Here is a 25,051-nt window from a genome sequence, read left to right on the forward strand (position 1 = left end):
AGAGAGAGCAGTAGAGAGAGAGAGAGAGGGCAGTAGAGAGAGAGAGAGAGCAGTAGAGCAGTAGAGAGAGAGAGAGAGAGCAGTAGAGAGAGAGAGCAGTAGAGCAGTAGAGAGAGAGAGAGAGAGCAGTAGAGAGAGAGAGCAGTAGAGAGAGAGAGAGAGTAAGAGAGAGAGAAAAAGAGCAAGAGAGAGACTAAGAGAGAGCGAGAGAAAGTAAGAGAGAGCGAGAGAAACAGAGAGAGAGACAGACAGGCGGGTTAGGTGGCGCTAATTAAGAGATATAGGACCATAAATGTCACAGGAGACGCCGCCTCTCAGCTCTGGACAACATCAGGGGCCACAGAGTCAAGGTAACACAGGGCTGGGAGGACAGAGAGATGTACTAGTGTATGGTCAACACAGTAAAGAATACATACAGCAACAGAGGTAGGTGTGTGTAGGAGTACTCTAGGTGAGATGGGGCTACAGAGAGAGAGAGAGTAAATACAACCCAATACATTGTAAATACAACTCATAATTATGTTAATCTATTTTTCCTTTTGTACTTTAACTATTTGCACATTGTTACAACACTGTATATAGACATTCGTCTTTATTCATTTGGAACTTCTGTGAGTGTAATGTTCACCTTTCACTTTTTTACTGTTTATTTCACTTTTGTTTATTACCTACTCCACTTGCTTTGGCAATGATAACATATATGTTTCCCATGCCAATAAAGCCCCTTACATTGAAATTGAATTGAGAGAGAGAGTGAGAGGGAGAGAGGGACAGAAAGAAAGATATTGGGCAGGAAAGAGAGGTTAAGTGAGAGACTGCTGCGCCGTGCAATCTGACTGTGTGTGACTGCGTGTGAGAGAGAGTGTGGAGAAGAGCAGAGTACTTTGTGAGACTGCAGTGGTTGAGTCTGAGCCGGGGGCTGGCCTGGACTCTGGGAGTGATCTCATTGAGAAGGCCTGGACTGACTGCAGATGGGATTTCCATGAGAAAACGTTGCTGTGAACGGCACTGCTTATCCCTATTGTCTGAAACTAACCAGAGACGAGAGAGACTAGAGAGAGAGGGAGAGAGACTAGAGAGAGAGAGAGAGAGACTAGAGAGAGACTAGAGAGAGAGAGAGAGACTATAGAGAGAGACTAGAGAGAGAGAGACAAGAGAGAGAGGGAGAGAGACTAGAGAGGGAGACTAGAGAGAGAGAGAGACTAGAGAGAGAGACACGAGAGAGAGAGAGAGAGAGAGAGACTAGAGAGAGAGACACGAGAGACAGACGAGAGACTAGAGAGAGAGAGAGACTAGAGACACTAGAGAGACCTAGAGAGAGAGACGAGAGAGACAGATAGACTAGAGAGAGAGGGAGCCTAGAGAGAGAGGGAGCCTAGAGAGAGAGGGAGACTAGAGAGAGGGAGACTAGAGAGAGGGAGACTAGAGAGAGAGGGAGACTAGAGAGAGGGAGACTAGAGAGAGAGAGACTAGAGAGAGAGGGAGACTAGAGAGAGGGGGAGACTAGAGAGAGGGAGACTAGAGAGAGAGACACTAGAGAGAGAGGGAGAGAGACTAGAGAGAGAGGGAGAGAGACTAGAGAGAGAGAGAGACTAGAGAGAGAGAGAGACTAGAGAGAGAGAGACTAGAGAGAGAGAGACTAGAGAGAGAGAGACTAGAGAGAGAGGGAGAGAGACTAGAGAAAGAAAAAGAGAGTTAAGCCTCAGTTAAGCCCATAGACTCAGACTATACTTACTGTATACTAATACGTGGGATTCATGTGAAATGGCACCCTATTTCCTATGTAGTGCACTTTTTTGTACCAGACCCCTATTTGTACTCTGGTCAGAAGTCACTACATAGAGAAGTGTAAGTCATTTCAGATCAGACCTAAACTCCAGCCTCTGCCTGCCATCCTACCTTCCTGCTTTTGTGGAGGATCCCAGTGTCGTAAAAAAAAGAAGATGGTTCCTAATCTCTAACAGGTATGAGAAAATCTCCCGGCCTAGACTCAAGGCCTCCACCGACGCCAGTTGATATGTGAGCGTCAGAAAAACCAGGGCTTTGGTTCCCTCTCCCTCCCTCTCCCAGTCTGTCTCCCTGCCTCTTACCTCCCCCTTCCCCGCTCCCTCTCTTTCCTTCTCTCTCCCTTTCTCTCCCCCACCCTTCTTTTCTCTGCCACTCAAGCTTTGATCCCCCACCCCTCTCACAGCTGAGGAGAACAATGGGATCTGTCCCTCCCTCTTTATTTAGTGTAAATCCACTCCTGGGACCATTAGACTGGGCCATCGATTACAAACAGATGATCTAGGATGTGTCCCAAATAGTAGCCTCTTCCCTACATAGGGCCCTGGTCAAAAGGAGTGCACTGTTAAGAGAATAGGGTGCCATTTGGGACACAGCCCTACAGTCACTAAGAGGATCTTGAAATACCAGAGAATGCATGTAGGGGTTGTAGGAAAAGCCCAAGTCATTACGTCACTGGAATGGGAGTCAGGGCAAGATGGCGATAAGCGCTAGCTAGCTAACCCGATGTCTTCACAGCATCACTGTTTGATGAAGGGGAACTAAAGAGGACGATTTCAGACTTGCATAGAAATGTTGATGACACACAATAAGAACCCCTTTCAGTATTTGTCCGCGGCGTGAATATGAGTGGTGTTTGCAGGCGCTAGCTCTAGATAGCCTAGTAGCTTGGCACAGGACCAGCAGGAGGATTAAATGGAGGTGATTGATCAAAGTGTGTGAGCCTGGGGTGTGAGGGGTAGTCCGTCAGGACCACTATGAACATCTGTGCCGGTGTAATTAGCTGTGGTCTGTCGTGTTCATCCAAAATACATTTGGCAAGAGTTTTACCATATACATCCCTATATTATACCATACATATTAAATACCAAATCATCCTTATATACAGTGCCGTGCGAAAGTATTCGGCCCCCTTGAACTTTGCGACCTTTTGCCACATTTCAGGCTTCAAACATAAAGATATAAAACTGTATTTTTTTGTGAAGAATCAACAACAAGTGGGACACAATCATGAAGTGGAACGACATTTATTGGATATTTCAAACTTTTTTAACAAATCAAAAACTGAAAAATTGGGCGTGCAAAATTATTCAGCCCCTTTACTTTCAGTGCAGCAAACTCTCTCCAGAAGTTCAGTGAGGATCTCTGAATGATCCAATGTTGACCTAAATGACTAATGATGATAAATACAATCCACCTGTGTGTAATCAAGTCTCCGTATAAATGCACCTGCACTGTGATAGTCTCAGAGGTCCGTTAAAAGCGCAGAGAGCATCATGAAGAACAAGCAACACACCAGGCAGGTCCGAGATACTGTTGTGAAGAAGTTTAAAGCCGGATTTGGATACAAAAAGATTTCCCAAGCTTTAAACATCCCAAGGAGCACTGTGCAAGCGATAATATTGAAATGGAAGGAGTATCAGACCACTGCAAATCTACCAAGACCTGGCCGTCCCTCTAAACTTTCAGCTCATACAAGGAGAAGACTGATCAGAGATGCAGCCAAGAGGCCCATGATCACTCTGGATGAACTGCAGAGATCTACAGCTGAGGTGGGAGACTCTGTCCATAGGACAACAATCAGTCGTATATTGCACAAATCTGGCCTTTATGGAAGAGTGGCCATTTCTTAAAGATATCCATAAAAAGTGTCGTTTAAAGTTTGCCACAAGCCACCTGGGAGACACACCAAACATGTGGAAGAAGGTGCTCTGGTCAGATGAAACCAAAATTGAACTTTTTGGCAACAATGCAAAACGTTATGTTTGGCGTAAAAGCAACACAGCTCATCACCCTGAACACACCATACCCACTGTCAAACATGGTGGTGGCAGCATCATGGTTTGGGCCCGCTTTTCTTCAGCAGGGACAGGGAAGATGGTTAAAATTGATGGGAAGATGGATGGAGCCAAATACAGGACCATTCTGGAAGAAAACCTAATGGAGTCTGCAAAAGACCTGAGACTGGGACGGAGATTTGTCTTCCAACAAGACAATGATCCAAAACATAAAGCAAAATCTACAATGGAATGGTTCAAAAATAAACATATCCAGGTGTTAGAATGGCCAAGTCAAAGTCCAGACCTGAATCCAATCGAAAATCTGTGGAAAGAACTGAAAACTGCTGTTCACAAATGCTCTCCATCCAACCTCACTGAGCTCGAGCTGTTTTGCAAGGAGGAATGGGAAAAAAATTCAGTCTCTCGATGTGCAAAACTGATAGAGACATACCCCAAGCGATTTACAGCTGTAATCGCAGCAAAAGGTGGAGCTACAAAGTATTAACTTAAGGGGGCTGAATAATTTTGCACGCCCAATTTTTCAGTTTTTGATTTTTGAAAAAAGTTTGAAATATCCAATAAATGTCGTTCCACTTCATGATTGTGTCCCTCTTGTTGATTCTTCACAAAAAAATACAGTTTTATATCTTTATGTTTGAAGCCTGAAATGTGGCAAAAGGTCGCAAAGTTCAAGGGGGCCGAATACTTTCGCAAGGCACTGTATATATATATAAACATTTCTCCAATATCACATTTTAACAACCAAAAATATGATAAAATCTCTTGTATTAGTATACGATGATACAGACCACTTCCATCAGATCGTGAACTGGACTGTGTGTACAGTATGGTCTCTCCCTGCGGCCTCTGTAGAGGACAACAGAACACGCTCCGTACCTCTGTACCTCCTCCTCCTCCTCATCCCCTGCCATTCAAGCTGCCCTTCATGCTCAGTGACTGGAGCATCGCATGGCGGGCACCGAGGGCAAACGCTGATTTATCACCTCATTCCCATCCAGATGTGCTTGAGCCCACCACCTACCTACCCATGCATGCAGATTCATTACCAGGACCAGTGGGGAAAGGGGGGCTGTGGTCGGTCATTTCCCCTGCTAGAGGCCCATTACCCAGGCATGGCCAGAGGCATGGTGCATGGTTAATACAACCGGACGGTAAATTGGATCTCTGACACCCACTATTTACCTTGGAGCTGCTCTGATGATCAGGAGAATGAATAAATCCACACCCCGCACAGCATGGTGCCATCAGACAGAGAGAGAGAGAGCAGATAAAGTGTGTGTGTGTGTGTGTGAGAGCGAAAAAGAGAACGATTGAAGAGAGAGAAAGAGAGAGATTGGAGGTGTATTGCATGAACACACATACATTAATGAAGAGGGGAGGAAAGTGAGTGAGTCTAAGAAAGAGTTTGTTGTCACCCCCCCCCCCCCCTCCCTGAGTCCAATCAGCTGGGGAGGTTTCTCCACACACCCTCCTCCCCCCTCCCTAGTCCAATCAGCTGGGGAGGTTTCTCCACACACCCGACTGAACCCCAGCGTTAGTTTTACTTAATCAAATACACCAGCAGTGCGTCTCCAACCCCGAGCCGTAGCCAGCCTCAGCCCCTCAGTGTGTGTGAGGAAGCAGGCCTGTGGAGGAGGCGGAAGTGGGTTGCTAGTCTGGGCCGTGTCAGGGCCAGGGGCCAAGGGGGGTGGAGGTTGGGATGGAGGGGAGTAGCGCCAAGGGAGACCGCCACTACGGAGTGACAGGGTATGGAGGGACAGGGTAGTGAGGGACAGGGTAGTGAGGGACAGGGTAGTGAGGGACAGGGTATTTAGGGACAGGGTATTTAGGGACAGGGTAGGGAGGGACAGGGTAGGGAGGGACAGGGTAGGGAGGGACAGGGTAGGGAGGGACAGGGTAGGGAGGGACAGGGTAGTGAGGGACAGGGTAGTGAGGGACAGGGTAGTGAGGGAAAGGATAGTGAGGGAAAGGGTAGGGAGGGAAAGGGTAGGGAGGGACAGGGTATTTAGGGACAGGGTAGGGAGGGACAGGGTAGGGAGGGACAGGGTAGGGAAGGACAGGGTAGGGAGGGACAGGGTAGGGAGGGACAGGGTAGGGAGGGACAGGGTAGTGAGGGACAGGGTAGTGAGGGACAGGGTAGTGAGGGACAGGGTAGTGAGGGAAAGGGTAGTGAGGGACAGGGTAGGGAGGGACAGGGTAGGGAGGGACAGGGTAGGGAGGGACAGGGTAGGGAGGGACAGGAGAGAGAGGGACAGGGTAGTGAGGGACAGGGTAGTGAGGGACAGGGTAGTGAGGGACAGGGTGGTGAGGGACAGGAGAGAGAGGGACAGGAGAGAGAGGCACAGGAGAGAGAAGCACAGGAGAGAGAGGGACAGGAGAGAGAGGGACAGGGTATGGAGGGACAGGAGAGAGAGGGACAGGGTATGGAGGGACAGGAGATAGAGGGACAGGGTAGGGAGGGACAGGAGAGAGGGGGACAGGGTATGGAGGGACAGGGTATTTAGGGACAGGGTAGGGAGGGACAGGGTAGGGAGGGACAGGGTAGGGAGGGACAGGGTAGGGAGGGACAGGGTAGTGAGGGACAGGGTAGGGAGGGACAGGGTAGTGAGGGACAGGGTAGTGAGGGACAGGGTAGTGAGGGACAGGGTAGTGAGGGAAAGGATAGTGAGGGGGAAAGGGTAGGGAGGGAAAGGGTAGGGAGGGACAGGGTATTTAGGGACAGGGTAGGGAGGGACAGGGTAGGGAGGGACAGGGTAGGGAAGGACAGGGTAGGGAGGGACAGGGTAGGGAGGGACAGGGTAGGGAGGGACAGGGTAGTGAGGGACAGGGTAGTGAGGGAAAGGGTAGTGAGGGACAGGGTAGGGAGGGACAGGGTAGGGAGGGACAGGGTAGGGAGGGACAGGGTAGGGAGGGACAGGGTAGGGAGGGACAGGGTAGGGAGGGACAGGAGAGAGAGGGACAGGGTAGTGAGGGACAGGGTAGTGAGGGACAGGGTAGTGAGGGACAGGGTAGTGAGGGACAGGGTGGTGAGGGACAGGAGAGAGAGGGACAGGAGAGAGAGGGGACAGGAGAGAGAGGGGACAGGAGAGAGAGGCACAGGAGAGAGAGGCACAGGAGAGAGAGGCACAGGAGAGAGAGGCACAGGAGAGAGAGGGACAGGAGAGAGAGGGACAGGGTATGGAGGGACAGGAGAGAGAGGGACAGGGTATGGAGGGACAGGAGAGAGAGGGACAGGAGAGAGAGGCACAGGAGAGAGAGGGACAGGAGAGAGAGGGACAGGGTATGGAGGGACAGGAGAGAGAGGGACAGGGTATGGAGGGACAGGAGAGAGAGGGACAGGGTAGGGAGGGACAGGAGAGAGGGGGACAGGGTATGGAGGGACAGGAGAGAAAGGGACAGGGTAGTGAGGGACAGGAGAGAGAGGGACAGGAGAGAGAGGGACAGGGTAGTGAGGGACAGGAGAGAGAGGGACAGGAGAGAGAGGGACAGGGTATGGAGGACCAGGAGAGAGAGGGACAGGGTATGGAGGGCCAGGAGAGAGAGGGACAGGGTAGTGAGGGACAGGAGAGAGAGGGACAGGGTATGGAGGGCCAGGAGAGAGAGGGACAGGGTAGTGAGGGACAGGAGAGAGAGGGACAGGGTATGGAGGGCCAGGAGAGAGAGGGACAGGGTAGTGAGGGACAGGAGAGAGAGGGACAGGGTATGGAGGGCCAGGAGAGAGAGGGACAGGGTAGTGAGGGACAGGAGAGAGAGGGACAGGGTAGTGAGGGACAGGAGAGAGAGGGACAGGGTAGTGAGGGACAGGAGAGAGAGGGACAGGGTATGGAGGGCCAGGAGAGAGAGGGACAGGGTAGTGAGGGACAGGAGAGAGAGGGACAGGGTAGGGAGGGACAGCTGGAAGAGAGGCTCCCTGCCCCAGAGGCCTACAGTCTACACAGGCCAAGCCATGGTAGGGTGGAGGGTGGGGTGGAATGGGGTAGAGGAGGGGGTGAGTTCTAGCTGAGCGTTTGGAATGTCTCAAGACAGATTAGGGAAAGCTGCGGAGACCGTTGCCATGTTTTCCCAGACGGGGACTGCTTCCTGGCCATGCTCTCCCTCCATCAGGAGAGAACATCAGCTCTCTTCTTCCACTTCCTCTTCTCTGTGTTGACTTATGCCACATTAAGACTACCACTTTTTACTGCACCAGGACAGAGACTACTGGTACAGGGGTTCCCCTTCTATTTCTATTGCCCTCTCTCTCTCTCTCCTGCCCTCTCTCTCTCTCTCTCTCTCTCTCTCTGTCTCTATCCTGCCCCCTCTCTCTCCTGCCCTCCCTCTCTCTCCCTCTCCTGCCCCCTCTCTCTCCTGCCCTCTCTCTCTCTCCTGCCCCCTCTCTCTCTCCTGCCCTCTCTCTCTCTCCTGCCCTCTCTCTCTCTCCTGCCCTCTCTCTCTCTCCTGCCCTCTCTCTCTCTCCTGCCCTCTCTCTCTCCTGCCCTCTCTCTCTCTCAATTCAATTCAATTCAAGGGGCTTTATTGGCATGGGTAACATGTGTTAACATTGCCAAAGCAAGTAAGGTAGATAATATATAAAGTGAAATAAACAATAAAAATTAACAGTAGACATCACACATACAGAAGTTTCAAAACAATATAGACATTACAAATGTCATATTATATATATATATATACAGTGTTTTTACAATGTACAAATGGTAAAGGACACAAGATAAAATAAATAAGCATAGATATGGGTTGTATTTACAATTGTGTGTGTTCTTCATTGGTTGCTCTTTTCTCGTGGAAACAGGTCACAAATCTTGCTGCTCTGATGGCACACTGGAATTTCACCCAGTAGATATGGGAGTTTTTCAAAATTGGATTTGTTTTCGAATTCTTTGTGGATCTGTGTAATCTGAGGGAAATATGTCTCTCTAATATGGTCATACATTGGGCAGGAGGTTAGGAAGTGCAGCTCAGTTTCCACCTCATTTTGTGGGCAGTGAGCACATATCCTGTCTTCTCTTGAGAGCCATGTCTGCCTACGGCGGCCTTTCTCAATAGCAAGGCTATGCTCGCTGAGTCTGTACATAGTCAAAGCTTTCCTTAATTTTGGGTCAGTCACAGTGGTCAGGTATTCTCCCGCTGTGTACTCTCTGTGTAGGGCCAAATATCATTCTAGTTTGCTCTGTGTTTTTGTTAATTCTTTCCAATATGTCAAGTAATTATCTTTTTGTTTTCTCATGATTTGGTTGGGTCTAATTGTGCTGCTGTCATGGGGCTCTGTAGGGTGTGTTTGTGAACAGAGCCCCAGGACCAGCTTGCTTAGGGGACTCTTCTCCAGGTTCATCTCTCTGTAGGTGATGGCTTTGTTGGGAATCGCTTACTTTTAGGTGGTTATAGAATTTAACAGATCTTTTCTGGATTTTGATAATTAGTGGGTATCGGCCTAATTCTGCTCTGCATGCATTATTTGGTGTTCTACGTTGTACACGGAGGATATTTTTGCAGAATTCTGTGTGCAGAGTCTCAATTTGGTGTTTGTCCCATTTTGTGAAGTCTTGGTTGGTGAGCGGACCCCAGACCTCACAACCATAAAGGGCAATGGGCTCTATGACTGATTCAAGTATTTTTAGCCAAATCCTAATTGGTATGTTGAAATTTATGTTCCTTTTGATGGCATAGAATGCCCTTCCTTCTTGCCTTGTCTCTCAGATCGTTCACAGCTTTGTGGAAGTTACCTGTGGCGCTGATGTTTAGGCCAAGGTATGTATAGTTTTTTGTGTGCTCTAGGGCAACAGTGTCTAGATGGAATTTGTATTTGTGGTCCTGGAACACCATTATTTTGGTCTTACTGAGATTTACTGTCAGGGCCCAGGTCTGACAGAATCTGTGCATAAGATCTAGCTGATGCTGTAGGCCATCCTTGGTAGGTGACAGAAGCACCAGATCATCAGCAAACAGCAGACATTTGACTTCAGATTCTAGTAGGGTGAGGCCGGGTGCTGCAGACTTTTCTAGTGCCCGCGCCAGTTCGTTGATATATATGTTGAAGAGGGTGGGGCTTAAGCTGTATCCCTGTCTAACCCCACGACCCTGTGTGAAGAAACGTGTGTGTTGTTTTGCCAATTTTAACCGCACACTTGTTGTTTGTGTACATGGATTTTATGACGTCGTATGTTTTACCCCAACACCACTTTCCATCAGTTTGTACAGCAGACCCTCATGCCAAATTGAGTCGAAGGCTTTTTTGAAATCAACAAAGCATGAGAAGACTTTGCCTTTGTTTTGGTTTGTTTGGTTGTCAATTAGGGTGTGTAGGGTGAATACATGGTCTGTTGTACGGTAATTTGGTAAAAAGCCAATTTGACATTTGCTCAGTACATTGTTTTCATTGAGGAAGTGTACAAGTCTGCTGTTAATGATAATGCAGAGGATTTTCCCAAGGTTACTGTTGACGCATATTCCACAGTAGTTATTGGGGTAAAATTTGTCTCCATTTTTGTGGATTGGGGTGATCAGTCCTTGGTTCCAAATATTGGGGAAGATGCCAGAGCTAACTCTCTCCTGCCCCCTCTCTCTCTCTCTCTCTCCTGCCCTCTCCCTCTCTCTCTCCTGCCCTCTCCCTCTCCTGCCCCCTCTCTCTCCCTCTCCTGCCCCCTCTCTCTCTCTCCTGCCCCCTCTCTCTCTCTCCTGCCCCCTCTCTCTCTCTCCTGCCCCCTCTCTCTCCATCTCCTGCCCCCTCTCTCTCCATCTCCTGCCCCCTCTCTCTCCATCTCCTGCCCCCTCTCTCTCCATCTCCTGCACTCTCTCTCTCCATCTCCTGCACTCTCTCTCCCTCTCCCGTCCTCTCCCTCTCCCGTCCTCTCCCTCTCCCGCCCTCTCCCTCTCCCGTCCTCTCCCTCTCCCGTCCTCTCCCTCTCCCGTCCTCACCCTCTCCCGCCCTCTCTCTCCCGCCCTCTCTCTCCCGCCCTCTCTCTCCCGCCCTCTCTCTCCCGCCCTCTCTCTCCATCTCACGCTGTCCTTTGTCTGTGATTATGGAAATCTCACGGCCGTCGCACACCAGTGACAATACAGACGGGAACAGTCTGCATTTTACAGCTTTCACGTAATACGAGTATAAATTAAACATACCCACGCAAACAGGAACCTGCCTTGAGTTGTCGCACAACCCCCACAAACCAGACAACACGCCAAGGACATCCTCGGTTATTCATTTCCCTTCATTCAAAACGAAGTGCGGTTATGTGGTTACTGTGATGCGTTTATTTGCATAAAAACAGCTTGTTTTCCATCCAGATGCAGCTTGTCGAGTGGTTGAGTAAATCACATGACCGTAGCCTCGCTGCAGAGGGGGTCTTCCCCCGTCCTTTAAATGTACAGAATATAGAGACTTCATCAGATACGGACCAGCGCCCCTGAAGAAGATTGGCCTTGCCAGTGGCCCCACATAATCACATGACTATATGCCATAACATATTAGTATGGGCAAGTATATAGGTGACCTATGTCCAGCAAGTTTCCAACATCACACGCCTTTATAAACGTCAGCTGGGAATTGAATGAAGAGGGTGACTCTGAAGATGGGTCCTCTTGTACATTAGCAAAACGCCCCAGAGCTAGCTAACGGAACAGTTGAGTCACTTTGACCTCCAGCTGAACACCCACTGACACTAATCAACCTCTTACACGGTTCCACGGTGAGTGTACTGCTGGAAATGACGACAACGATCGCCCTACTGTGTGTCCTCGCCGATGTCAAGATGGTGATTTTCTGGCCAGGACTCTGATAGTAAAAGTTCTGAGGGAGGTTGGTTTTGGTTGGTGAACGGGTAATGTTGTTCATTTCAAATGTATACACTTTATTCCAACTGAACGTCATAATAGTGTCATGAGATGATATTCAACACAACATAAGTAATTGTGATATCAGAGCAATTAGGATATTTGTTTACGGATCATTTGTTTGGGGCTTCAGAGTGTCTTCAATGAAATACATATTGCATTATTTAGGGAGTTATGTTGACCAGCTCTCGTTGTGTTTTCTCTGGAGGTTATTAGAGCCAGGACGGTAGCCGGTATCGGGTTCTTTTTTCCATGACAAAAATGAAGCAGACCAATCTCTTTGGTCCTTTAAAAACCTGCCGTATGTAACATATTGTACTACAGCTTAGAAAATAAATACATGTGACTCTGGATGACAACATAATGCTGAATTCTAAACAAGTTCAACCCACCTTGTGTTGTGTTCCCTTACCCCCATACTAATGAGTATCACCATACTGGTATGGTCCCGGCACTAGAGTTTACACAGTACACACACAGTGCACTCTGGGCCAGAAGAGGCTGTCTCAGTGGTTGGCTGCCATTCTGGCACCGTTTTAGACGAGAAGTCACACTCTAGTTGTGGGGTCAGCACCCTGTTCGCCTGCCACAGATTTGTTAGTATGTCAATGAGAGAGTTAGCGCTGTAAGCTAGCGGGCTAGCCATGGTTTATTGCTATATTGGTGTACCGTGTTGCTGCTGTGGGGAGAGAGGGAGAGGCTGCCTGCCTGTTGGTTCAAAGTGAAGGGAGGATGAATAATGAATGAAAGTAGAGCGAGAAAAACACAAATACACTCCCGATTTTTAAGGGCTTTCTCAGACATTAAAGTGGAGCACTTCATATAGCTTTCAGAAGGATCCCAGTCCTAGAGATGAAAGACTGCTGGGTTCAGCAACTCAACTGAATAGTACTTACTTACCACACAGCCCTGCTGTTGAATGGAACACAAATAACAGCGTCATTAATGTCAGAGGATTATACCTTTTGCTGATGGACTAATGGACTTTAATTGAATTGGATTCAACATCCCAGTTAAGGGCTTTAATGATTCTGTGTGATACCGTGGAGTAATTCATGTCCAGCAGGGGCTTTTAGAGATGGAAAAGACAAATAATATAATATTATAACAAATAATACGCAGAAAAGCGTCACGTCAACTCTGTGTGTGTGTGTGTTACATCACCTCTCTGAGCATGGGGTCGGTGATGGAACTGAGGTTGATGGTCCCTTCATAGGTCAGGTAGTAGAAGACGTTGAGAGACCTGGTGGCCTCAGGACCCTGCTGCTTGTAGCCAAAGATCAGGTCGATCCACTGGTGCAGCTGGCACGACACAAACTCACTCTCCAGAGCCTGGGAAGACAGGAGGAGCCAAGGTCAGAGGGGATTGGGCTCAATGAAAGGGTTATTGAGCAGATATTGAACAGGAAAAGATACAAACCGTGTTCAGAGTGAGGCAGCGAGGACTCATGGTTAGAGGGGATTTGGATAGATAGAGTGGTACAAGAGGACCCCAAGATTATATCAATAATAGGAGGTAGGGAATCCTTGCAAATCATTGATTGAAGTCACTCATAAGCCAGAGAACCAAGAGGGGATTAGACAAAGTCAAATGATTATCTATACAGGTCTACTGAAGCACTATGAGCAGATACAGTAGACCTGCTAAACTGCAAGACTGCAAATTATGTTCGCCACTAATTGTTGTAATTCCAGAACGCTTACTCCACTCCCCCAACCCCCACAAAAGGCTGCAACTCAAAGCAGAACTTGTTCAAAGTAATTTCAATAGCAGATAGCAGCACTGACTATCATCTGCATAATGAAGAAAATGCTCCAATGCTAATCGTGTGAAAACATGAAACATGAGAACACTCCGTTCTAGTAGGACGTTGGGGACTCATTTTGGACTCTTCTTCCCCTTTCGTGGGACGACGAGATGAGATAATGTATATAGCGGTGCTTTGGAATGTCTCTGTCTCACCATAACATTGAGATACAAGCTGTTTTTCTACTCATTAGCTGGCAAAGAAGGGAAAACATTTATGGTTTGTCATAAAAACAGCAATTGTGTTAATTTCTGGAAAAGCTGTCGGCACGGCAACAACAAAGGCTTCTAAACGCGTTCCAAATTAGAATGAGGAGGCCTTGATTGTCATTGCTGCCTTGTGTCACATTAATTCTGTGACAAAACATTAAACCGGTACACTTAAATGGCAATTTATATCATTTAAATGTTTACAGCCGGGGCTGGCCCATCACTCACTTAAATGTGACTTTCTGACAGCTAATTTTCCTTCTAATTCTCTCTCACTCTCTTAATTATAACTTTCAATCAGGGAGGAACGGCAGAGAGAGAGAGAGAGCAAGAGAGAGGAGGTGAGCGAGAAAAAGAGAAAGAGAGAGAGAGAGAGAGAGGAGGTGAGCGAGAAAAAGAGAAAGAGAGAGAGAGAGAGAGAGAGAGAGAGAGAGAGAGAGAGAGAGGGGAGGTGAGCGAGAAAAAGAGAGAGAGAGGGAGAGAGAGAGAGAGAGAGGAGGTGAGCAAGAAAAAAGAGAGAAAGAGAGAGAGAGAGAGAGAGAGGAGGTGAGCAAGAAAAAAGAGAGAGAGAGAGAGAGAGAGGAGGTGAGCGAGAAAAGAGAGAGAGAGAGAGAGAGGTGAGCGAGAAAAAGAGAAAGAGAGAGGAGGTGAGCGAGAAAAAGAGAAAGAGAGAGGAGGTGAGCGAGAAAAAAAGAAAGAGAGAGAGAGAGAGAGAGAGGTGAGCGAGAAAAAGAGAGGAGGTGAGCGAGAAAAAGAGAAAGAGAGAGAGAGAGAGAGGAGGTGAGCGAGAAAAAGAGAAAGAGAGAGAGAAAGAGAGAGAGAGAGAGAGAGAGAGAGAGAGAGAGAGGAGGTGAGCGAGAAAAAGAGAAAGCGAACAGCTAGATGTCTACTGCATGTCTGCCATCATGACATCTCCCCCTGACGGGGCGATCGAGCCTCAGCCTGATGGTAAACTGTGAAATCTCTTGTATAATGACTTTATGAGCCGTGGAAACAACATCAATAAATTGGTCGGTGTCAAAGAGAGAGAGAAAAGGCCCTGGGGCGGCAGAGCATTGAAAGGTCTCTGGGTTTTAATGTGGAACTGCGTCCTAAATATAACCATGTTCACTATATACATATATCGCCCTATGGGCCCGGGTCAAAATGAGTGCACTAACTAGGGAATAAAGTACCAACATTGGGATGCAAGCTGGGAAGTGGAGTGGAGGAAGAACACTATTTAAATGAGGACTGAGAACATTTGTTATATAAGTGCACAACAAATTGTGTGAATAGGTTTATGGTTATTAAACGTCATGGTTCTTTTTGTAAATGTTCAACAATTATACTTCTGCAAGTATAGTTTGGCAACCTGGAAACATGGTGAAATTAGTAGCCACAGATAGCTCAATTATTTCCCCCCTTTAAAACACAATAAGATATGAGAGAATATCAATGTTTTGGGAGTAATTATTAACAATAAGACCAAACAGAGCGCCCCTGGAACAGAGCGCCCCTGGAACAGAGCGCCCCTGGAACAGAGCGCCCCTGGAACAGAGCTTCCAGAGCACCCCAGGAACAGAGGTGCAGAGTCCAGGCTTCTTGTCTGCATTTCCTCCGACATAAACACACTTATGTTAATACGTTCAAAGCTCTGTGTCAGAGAGTGATTCATTTTATTAGGGCTACATGTCTATTAGAATCCAGGACAGGCCTCTTAATGACAAGCTGACTGGGGGCCGATGGGGGACCGGTGTGTGTGTGTGTGACAGAGAGAGAGCAGTTCATTATGCGCTAGGCCTGACCTTAGACGGGGCCCTGCTCCCTCTGTTTCTAAACTAATGCAGAATTTGATGGTCATTTAATGCGTGCTGCAATCTCCTGTCAATCAAGGCAGGGAAACAAAGAACAGCCTGTGTTATTACAGCTCCCTCTCCAGAGGCCCGCCTTTATGGTAATGAGGATCCAGCATTTGGGGAAAGGGAGAGGGGAATAGTATTGTGTGTGTGTCTGTCTCTGACTGAGATGCAATCGTTTGGTAGTGCCTAGAAATCCCCTCTCTCATCAGTGATTCAGGGAGCGTTTGGTAGTGCCTGCGGAGGTATAGTGAACTAGCTCTGTGGTGTGTCTTTCAAAGCCTCTCAGTCTGTGCTGCTAAAAGAGAGGCCCATTGGCAATTCTACCCTGTGTTCTGCCAGACATGTTTGATCAACAAGCAAAACGGTTGTGGGAGAACCATCTCTTTAATTTATTTTTTATTTAAAAAAAATTGTGTGTGGGGGGGGGCAGTGTATTTTAATCCCATCCTTCAGCTGCCCTCAACCCCTCTTTGCCATATATTATCAACTGTGCTGTTTGACAACGTTTCTGAACCTTTCTATTCTCGTAGTTTCTACAGATAGTAAATTAAAGATTACCATTTTTGCTAAAAGTATTATATTAAAAACCCTTCTTCGTTAAGATAAAGATCTTTCAGCCACCAAGCCTTCATCTAAAAACATTCTTTGTCAGAGCCAGAAGTCGTAGACTAGAGAGAGAGGTGTTGTGTAGACTAGAGAGACAGAAGTCTTGTGTAGACTAGAGAGACAGAGATCTTGTGTAGACTAGAGAGACAGAGGCCTTGTGTAGACTAGAGAGACAGAAGTATTGTGTAGACTAGAGACAGCAGTGTTGTGTAGACTAGAGACAGCAGTGTTGTGTATACTAGACAAACAGAAGTGTTGTGTAGACTAGAGCCAGAAGTGTGGAGACTAGAGAGACAGAAGTATTGTGTAGACTAGAGAGACACAGAAGTGCTGTGTAGACTAGAGACAGAAGTGTTGTGTAGACTAGAGAAACAGAAGTGTTGTTTCGACTAGAGAGCCAGAAGTATTGTGTAGACTAGAGAGCCAGAAGTATTGTGTAGACTAGAGAGCCAGAAGTATTGTGTAGACTAGAGAGACAGAAGTCTTGTGTAGACTAGAGAGACAGAAGTCTTGTGTAGACTAGAGAGACAGAAGTGTTGGGTAGACTAGAGAGACAGAAGTGTTGGGTAGACTAGAGAGACAGAAGTGTTGGGTAGACTAGAGAGACAGAAGTGTTGTGTAGACTAGAGAGACCGAAGTGTTGTGTAGACTAGAGAGACCGAAGTGTTGTGTAGACTAGAGAAACCGAAGTGTTGTGTAGACTAGAGAGACCGAAGTGTTGTGTAGACTAGAGAGACCGAAGTGATGTGTAGACTAGAGAGACCGAAGTGTTGTGTAGACTAGAGAGACCGAAGTGTTGTGTAGACTAGAGAGACAGAAGTGTTGTGTAGACTAGAGAGAGAGAAGTCTTGTGTAGACTAGAGAGACAGAAGTGTTGTGTAGACTAGAGAGACAGAAGTGTTGTGTAGACTAGAGAGACCGAAGTGTTGTGTAGACTAGAGAGACCGAAGTGTTGTGTAGACTAGAGAGACCGAAGTGTTGTGTAGACTAGAGAGACCGAAGTGTTGTGTAGACTAGAGAGACCGAAGTGTTGTGTAGACTAGAGAGACCGAAGTGATGTGTAGACTAGAGAGACCGAAGTGATGTGTAGACTAGAGAGACCGAAGTGTTGTGTAGACTAGAGAGACAGAAGTGTTGTGTAGACTAGAGAGACAGAAGTGTTGTGTAGACTAGAGAGAAGTGTTGTGTAGACTAGAGAGAGCCAGAAGTGTTGTGTAGACTAGAGAGAGAGAAGTGTTGTGTAGACTAGAGAGAGACAGAAGTGTTGTGTAGACTAGAGAGCCAGAAGTATTGTGTAGACTAGAGAGCCAGAAGTGTTGTGTAGACTAGAGAGAGACAGAAGTGTTGTGTAGACTAGAGAGCCAGAAGTGTTGTGTAGACGAGAGCCAGAAGTGTTGTGTAGACTAGAGAGACAGAAGTGTTGTGTAGACTAGAGACAGCAGTGTTGTGTAGACTAGAGAGACATAAGTATTGTGTAGACTAGAGAGACACAGAAGTGTTGTGTAGACGAGAGACAGAAGTGTTGTGTAGACTAGAGAGCCAGAAGTATTGTGTAGACTAGAGCCAGAAGTGTTGTGTAGACTAGAGAGACAGAAGTATTGTGTAGACTAGAGCCAGAAGTGTTGTGTAGACTAGAGAGACAGAAGTGTTGTGTAGACTAGAGACAGCAGTGTTGTGTAGACTAGAGAGACAGAAGTATTGTGTAGACTAGAGAGACACAGTAGTGTTGTGTAGACTAGAAAAATAAGTGTTGTGTAGACTAGAGACAGCAGTGTTGTGTATACTAGACAAACAGAAGTGTTGTGTAGACTAGAGAGACAGAAGTGTTGTGTAGACTAGAGAGACAGAAGTGTTGTGTAGACTAGAGAGACAGATAGCTTGTGTAGACTAGAGCCAGAAGTGTGGAGACTAGAGAGACAGAAGTATTGTGTAGACTAGAGAGACGCAGAAGTGTTGTGTAGACTAGAGAGACCGAAGTGTTGTGTAGACTAGAGAGACAGAAGTGTTGTGTAGACTAGAGAGAGAGAAGTGTGGAGACTAGAGAAACAGAAGTGTTGTGTAGACTAGAGACACAGAAGTGTTGTGTAGACTAGAGAGAGAGAGAAGTGTGGAGACTAGAGACACAGAAGTGTTGTGTAGACTAGAGAGCCAGAAGTGTTGTGTAGACTAGAGAGACATAAGTGTTGTGTAGACTAGAGAGCCAGAAGTGTTGTGTAGACTAGAGAGACAGAAGTGTTGTGTAGACTAGAGAGCCAGAAGTATTGTGTAGACTAGAGCCAGAAGTGTTGTGTAGACTAGAGAGACAGAAGTGTTGTGTAGACTAGAGACAGCAGTGTTGTGTAGACTAGAGAGACAGAAGTATTGTGTAGACTAGAGAGACAGAAGTATTGTGTAGACTAGAGAGACACAGTAGTGTTGTGTAGACTAGAGACAGCAGTGTTGTGTATACATTTACATTTACATTTAAGTCATTTAGCAGACACTCTTATCCAGAGCGACTTACAAATTGGTGAATTCACCTTCTGACATCCAGTGGAACAGCCACTTTACAGTAGTGCATCTAAATCATTAAGGGGGGGGGGGTGAGAAGGATTACTTATCCTATCCTAGGTATTCCTTGAAGAGGTGGGGTTTCAGGTGTCTCCGGAAGGTGGTGATTGACTCCGCTGTCCTGGCGTCGTGAGGGAGTTTGTTCCACCATTGGGGGGCCAGAGCAGCGAACAGTTTTGACTGGGCTGAGCGGGAACTGTACTTCCTCAGTGGTAGGGAGGCGAGCAGGCCAGAGGTGGATGAACGCAGTGCCTTGTAGTGTATCATATTGTATTGTACACTAGGGTAACACTCACAGATCCAGTGTATTGTAGTGTATCATATTGTATTGTACACTAGGGTAACACTCACAGCTCCAGTGTATTGTAGTGTATCATATTGTATTGTACACTAGAACTAACACTCACAGATCCAGTGTATTGTAGTGTATCATATTGTATTGTACACTAGAGCTAACACTCACAGATCCAGTGTATTGTAGTGTATCATATTGTATTGTACGCTAGAGCTAACACTCACAGATCCAGTGTATTGTAGTGTATACTAGACAAACAGAAGTGTTGTGTAGACTAGAGAGACAGAAGTGTTGTGTAGACTAGAGAGACAGAAGTGTTGTGTAGACTAGAGAGACAGAAGTGTTGTGTAGACTAGAGAGACAGATAGCTTGTGTAGACTAGAGCCAGAAGTGTGGAGACTAGAGAGACAGAAGTATTGTGTAGACTAGAGACACAGAAGTGCTGTGTAGACTAGAGACAGAAGTGTTGTGTAGACTAGAGAAACAGAAGTGTTGTTTCGACTAGAGAGACCGAAGTGTTGTGTAGACTAGAGAGACAGAAGTGTTGTGTAGACTAGAGAGAGAGAAGTGTGGAGACTAGAGAAACAGAAGTGTTGTGTAGACTAGAGGCACAGAAGTGTTGTGTAGACTAGAGAGAGAGAGAAGTGTGGAGACTAGAGACACAGAAGTGTTGTGTAGACTAGAGAGCCAGAAGTGTTGTGTAGACTAGAGAGACATAAGCGTTGTGTAGACTAGAGAGCCAGAAGTGTTGTGTAGACTAGAGAGACAGAAGTGTTGTGTAGACTAGAGAGCCAGAAGTATTGTGTAGACTAGAGCCAGAAGTGTTGTGTAGACTAGAGAGAGCCAGAAGTGTTGTGTAGACTAGAGAGAGAGAAGTGTTGTGTAGACTAGAGAGAGAGAAGTGTTGTGTAGACTAGAGAGAGACAGAAGTATTGTGTAGACTAGAGAGCCAGAAGTATTGTGTAGACTAGAGAGCCAGAAGTATTGTGTAGACTAGAGAGAGCCAGAAGTGTTGTGTAGACTAGAGAGAGCCAGAAGTGTTGTGTAGACTAGAGAGAGCCAGAAGTGTTGTGTAGACTAGAGAGAGAGAAGTATTGTGTAGACTAGAGAGCCAGAAGTATTGTGTAGACTAGAGAGCCAGAAGTATTGTGTAGACTAGAGCCAGAAGTGTTGTGTAGACAAGAGAGAGCCAGAAGTGTTGTGTAGACGAGAGACAGAAGTGTTGTGTAGACTAGAGAGACAGAAGTATTGTGTAGACTAGAGCCAGAAGTGTTGTGTAGACTAGAGAGCCAGAAGTATTGTGTAGACTAGAGCCAGAAGTGTTGTGTAGACGAGAGCCAGAAGTGTTGTGTAGACTAGAGAGACAGAGGTCTTGTGTAGACTAGAGAGACAGAGGTCTTGTGTAGACTAGAGAGACAGAGGTCTTGTGTAGACTAGAGAGACAGAGGTCTTGTGTAGACTAGAGAGACAGAAGTGTTGTGTAGACTAGAGAGAGCCAGAAGTGTTGTGTAGACGAGAGACAGAAGTGTTGTGTAGACTAGAGAGACAGAGGTCTTGTGTAGACTAGAGAGACAGAGGTCTTGTGTAGACTAGAGAGACAGAGGTCTTGTGTAGACTAGAGAGCCAGAAGTGTTGTGTAGACTAGAGAGAGAAGTGTTGTGTAGACTAGAGAGAGGTGTTGTGTATACTAGAGAGAGAAGTGTTGTGTAGACTAGAGAGAGCCATAAGTGTTGTGTAAACTAGAGAGACAGAAGTGTTGTGTAGACTAGAGAGAGACAAGTGTGGAGACTAGAGAGACAGAAGTGTTGTGTAGACTAGAGACACAGAAGTGTTGTGCAGACTAGAGACACAGAAGTGTTGTGTAGACTAGAGACAGAAGTGTTGTGTAGACTAGAGAAACAGAAGTGTTGTGTAGACTAGAGACAGAAGTGTTGTGTAGACTAGAGAAACAGAAGTGTTGTGTAGACTAGAGACAGAAGTGTTGTGTAGACTAGAGAAACAGAAGTGTTGTGTAGACTAGAGAAACAGAAGTGTTGTGTAGACTAGAGAAACTGAAGTGTTGTGTAGACTAGAGAAACAGAAGTGTTGTGTAGACTAGAGAGACAGAAGTGTTGTGTAGACTAGAGAGCCAGAAGTATTGTGTAGACTAGAGCCAGAAGTGTTGTGTAGACTAGAGCCAGATGTGTTGTGTAGACTAGAGAGAGCCAGAAGTGTTGTGTAGACTAGAGAGAGAGAAGTGTTGTGTAGACTAGAGAGAGACAGAAGTATTGTGTAGACTAGAGAGCCAGAAGTATTGTGTAGACTAGAGCCAGAAGTGTTGTGTAGACAAGAGAGAGCCAGAAGTGTTGTGTAGACGAGAGACAGAAGTGTTGTGTAGACTAGAGAGAGAAGTGTTGTGTAGACTAGAGAGAGAAGTGTTGTGTAGACTAGAGAGACAGAAGTGTTGTGTAGACTAGAGAGACAGAAGTCTTGTGTAGACTAGAGAGAGCCAGAAGTCTTGTGTAGACTAGAGAGCCAGAAGTGTTGTTTAGACTAGAGAGCCAGATTCCTGAGGAGAGATCCAGATCCACTAAGGGAGATCCAGCAGGCAGCAGGGTTATTGATGGGCCAATTAGCAGCCACTGTCTGTTTCATCCTGTTCCACTGGGAATCCTCTGATAATTAATGAATAATTTAGCGTGCCTTTATGTAAATGCCTGGCAGGGGGTGGATGGCACCGAAATATCACTACACTACCGTTATCAGGATGTTTCTATCACCACTACTGTTATCAGGATGTTTCTATCACTACACTACTGTTATCAGGATGTTTCTATCACCACTACTGTTATCAGGATGTTTCTATCACCACTACTGTTATCAGGATGTTTCTATCACCACTACTGTTATCAGGATGTTTCTATCACCACACTACTGTTATCAGGATGTTTCTATCACTACACTACTGTTATCAGGATGTTTCTATCACCACTACTGTTATCAGGATGTTTCTATCACCACTACTGTTATCAGGATGTTTCTATCACTACACTACTGTTATCAGGATGTTTCTATCACCACACTACTGTTATCAGGATGTTTCTATCACTACTACTGTTATCAGGATGTTTCTATCACTACTACTGTTATCAGGAGGTTTCTATCACTACACTACTGTTATCAGGATGTTTCTATCACCACTACTGTTATCAGGATGTTTCTATCACACTACTGTTATCAGGATGTTTCTATCACTACACTACTGTTATCATGATGTTTCTATCACTACTACTGTTATCAGGATGTTTCTATCACTACACTACTGTTATCATGATGTTTCTATCACTACTACTGTTATCAGGATGTTTCTATCACTACACTACTGTTATCATGATGTTTCTATCACCACTACTGTTATCAGGATGTTTCTATCACCACTACTGTTATCAGGATGTTTCTATCACTACTACTGTTATCAGGATGTTTCTATCACTACTACTGTTATCAGGAGGTTTCTATCACTACACTACTGTTATCAGGATGTTTCTATCACCACTACTGTTATCAGGATGTTTCTATCACACTACTGTTATCAGGATGTTTCTATCACTACACTACTGTTATCATGATGTTTCTATCACTACTACTGTTATCAGGATGTTTCTATCACTACACTACTGTTATCATGATGTTTCTATCACCACTACTGTTATCAGGAGGTTTCTATCACTACACTACTGTTATCATGATGTTTCTATCACCACTACTGTTATCAGGAGGTTTCTATCACTACACTACTGTTATCAGGAGGTTTCTATCACTACACTACTGTTATCAGGATGTTTCTATCACTACACTACTGTTATCAGGATGTTTCTATCACCACTACTGTTATCAGGAGGTTTCTATCACTACACTACTGTTATCATGATGTTTCTATCACCACTACTGTTATCAGGATGGTTCTATCACCACTACTGTTATCAGGATGTTTCTATCACCACTACTGTTATCAGGATGTTTCTATCACCACTACTGTTATCAGGATGTTTCTATCACCACTACTGTTATCAGGATGTTTCTATCACCACTACTGTTATCAGGAGGTTTCTATCACTACACTACTGTTATCAGGAGGTTTCTATCACCACTACTGTTATCAGGATGTTTCTATCACCACTACTGTTATCAGGATGTTTCTATCACCACTACTGTTATCAGGATGTTTCTATCACCACACTACTGTTATCAGGATGTTTCTATCACCACACTACTGTTATCAGGATGTTTCTATCACCACTACTGTTATCAGGATGTTTCTATCACCACTACTGTTATCAGGAGGTTTCTATCACCACTACCGTTATCAGGATGTTTCTATCACCACACTACTGTTATCAGGATGTTTCTATCACCACACTACTGTTATCAGGATGTTTCTATCACCACTACTGTTATCAGGATGTTTCTATCACCACTACCGTTATCAGGATGTTTCTATCACCACACTACTGTTATCAGGATGTTTCTATCACCACTATCGTTATCAGGAGGTTTCTATCACTACACTACTGTTATCAGGATGTTTCTATCACCACTATCGTTATCAGGATGTTTCTATCACTACACTACTGTTATCAGGATGTTTCTATCACCACTACTGTTATCAGGATGTTTCTATCACTACACTACTGTTATCAGGATGTTTCTATCACCACTACTGTTATCAGGATGTTTCTATCACCACTACCGTTATCAGAATGTTTCTATCACTACACTACTGTTATCAGGATGTTTCTATCACCACTACTGTTATCAGGATGTTTCTATCACCACTACTATTATCAGGATGTTTCTATCACTACTACTGTTATCAGGATGTTTCTATCACCACTACTGTTATCAGGAGGTTTCTATCACCACTACTGTTATCAGGATGTTTCTATCACTACACTACTGTTATCAGGATGTTTCTATCACCACACTACTGTTATCAGGATGTTTCTATCACCACACTACTGTTATCAGGATGTTTCTATCACCACTACTGTAATCAGGAGGTTTCTATCACCAACTGCTGTGTATCGTCAAAGGTTTAGAGATCCCATTGTTGCCAACTGAGAGTTGTGTGTCACCTAGTCATGTGTAAAGCTTCAAATGCCAGACATTTCACATTTTTATAGGAGTGAATTATTACCAACAATATACACTGCTCAAAAAAATAAAGGGAACACTAAAATAACACATCCAAGATCCGAATGAATTAAATATTCTTATTAAATACTTTTTCTTTACATAGTTGAATGTGCTGACAACAAAATCACACAAAAATTATCAATGGAAATCAAATTATACAACACATTTTCCAAAAAGTAGTAGCATTAGTCACGTAAACACAGAAATAAACAAATGGCACATTCGATTCCGAATTTTAAAAATAAGTGGTGCTTTTCATGGAGGTCTGGATTTGGAGTCACACAAAATTAAAGTGGAAAACCACACTACAGGCTAATCCAACTTTGATGTAATGTCCTTAAAACAGGTCAAAATGAGGCTCAGTAGTGTATGTGGCCTCCACGTGCCTGTATGACCTCCCTACAATGCCTGGGCATGCTCCTGATGAGGTGGCGGATGGTCTCTTGAGGGATCTCCTCCCAGACCTGGACTAAAGCATCCGCCAACTTCTGGACAGTCTGTGGTGGATGGAGCGAGACATGATGTCCCAGATGTGCTCAATTGGATTCAGGTCTGGGGAACGGGCGGGCCAGTCCATAGCATCAATGCCTTCCTCTTGCAGGAACTGCTGACACACTCCAGCCACATGATGTCTAGCATTGTCTTGCATTAGGAGGAACCCAGGGCCAATCGCACCACCATATGGTCACACATGGGGTCTGAGGATCTCATCTCGGTACCTAATGGCAGTCACGCTACCTCTGGCGAGCACATGGAGGGCAGTGCAGCCCCCCAAAGAAATGCCACCCCACACCATGACTGACCCACCGCCAAACCGGTCATGCTGGAGGATGTTGCATTCAGCAGAACATTCTCCACAGCGTCTCCAGACTGTCACGTCTGTCACATGTGCTCAGTGTGAACCTGCTTTCATCTGTGAAGAGCACAGGGCGCCAGT

General features: G+C 45.8%; 1 protein-coding gene across 4 annotated transcripts in view; it reads right to left on the reverse strand.

Annotated features, from left to right (window-relative positions):
• The window catches only part of LOC135507579 (lipopolysaccharide-responsive and beige-like anchor protein), a 334,560-nt gene that overhangs the window by 53,124 nt on the left and 256,385 nt on the right, over window positions 1-25,051 (reverse strand). For all 4 annotated transcript variants that reach the window (XM_064927105.1, XM_064927106.1, XM_064927107.1 and 1 more), the window contains one exon: window positions 12,795-12,962. In XM_064927105.1, the coding sequence (XP_064783177.1) occupies window positions 12,795-12,962 (168 nt within the window). The remainder of the gene's footprint in view (window positions 1-12,794; window positions 12,963-25,051) is intronic.

Source organism: Oncorhynchus masou, chromosome 21 (assembly GCF_036934945.1).
Source record: "Oncorhynchus masou masou isolate Uvic2021 chromosome 21, UVic_Omas_1.1, whole genome shotgun sequence".
NCBI classification, from domain to species: domain Eukaryota; kingdom Metazoa; phylum Chordata; class Actinopteri; order Salmoniformes; family Salmonidae; genus Oncorhynchus; species Oncorhynchus masou.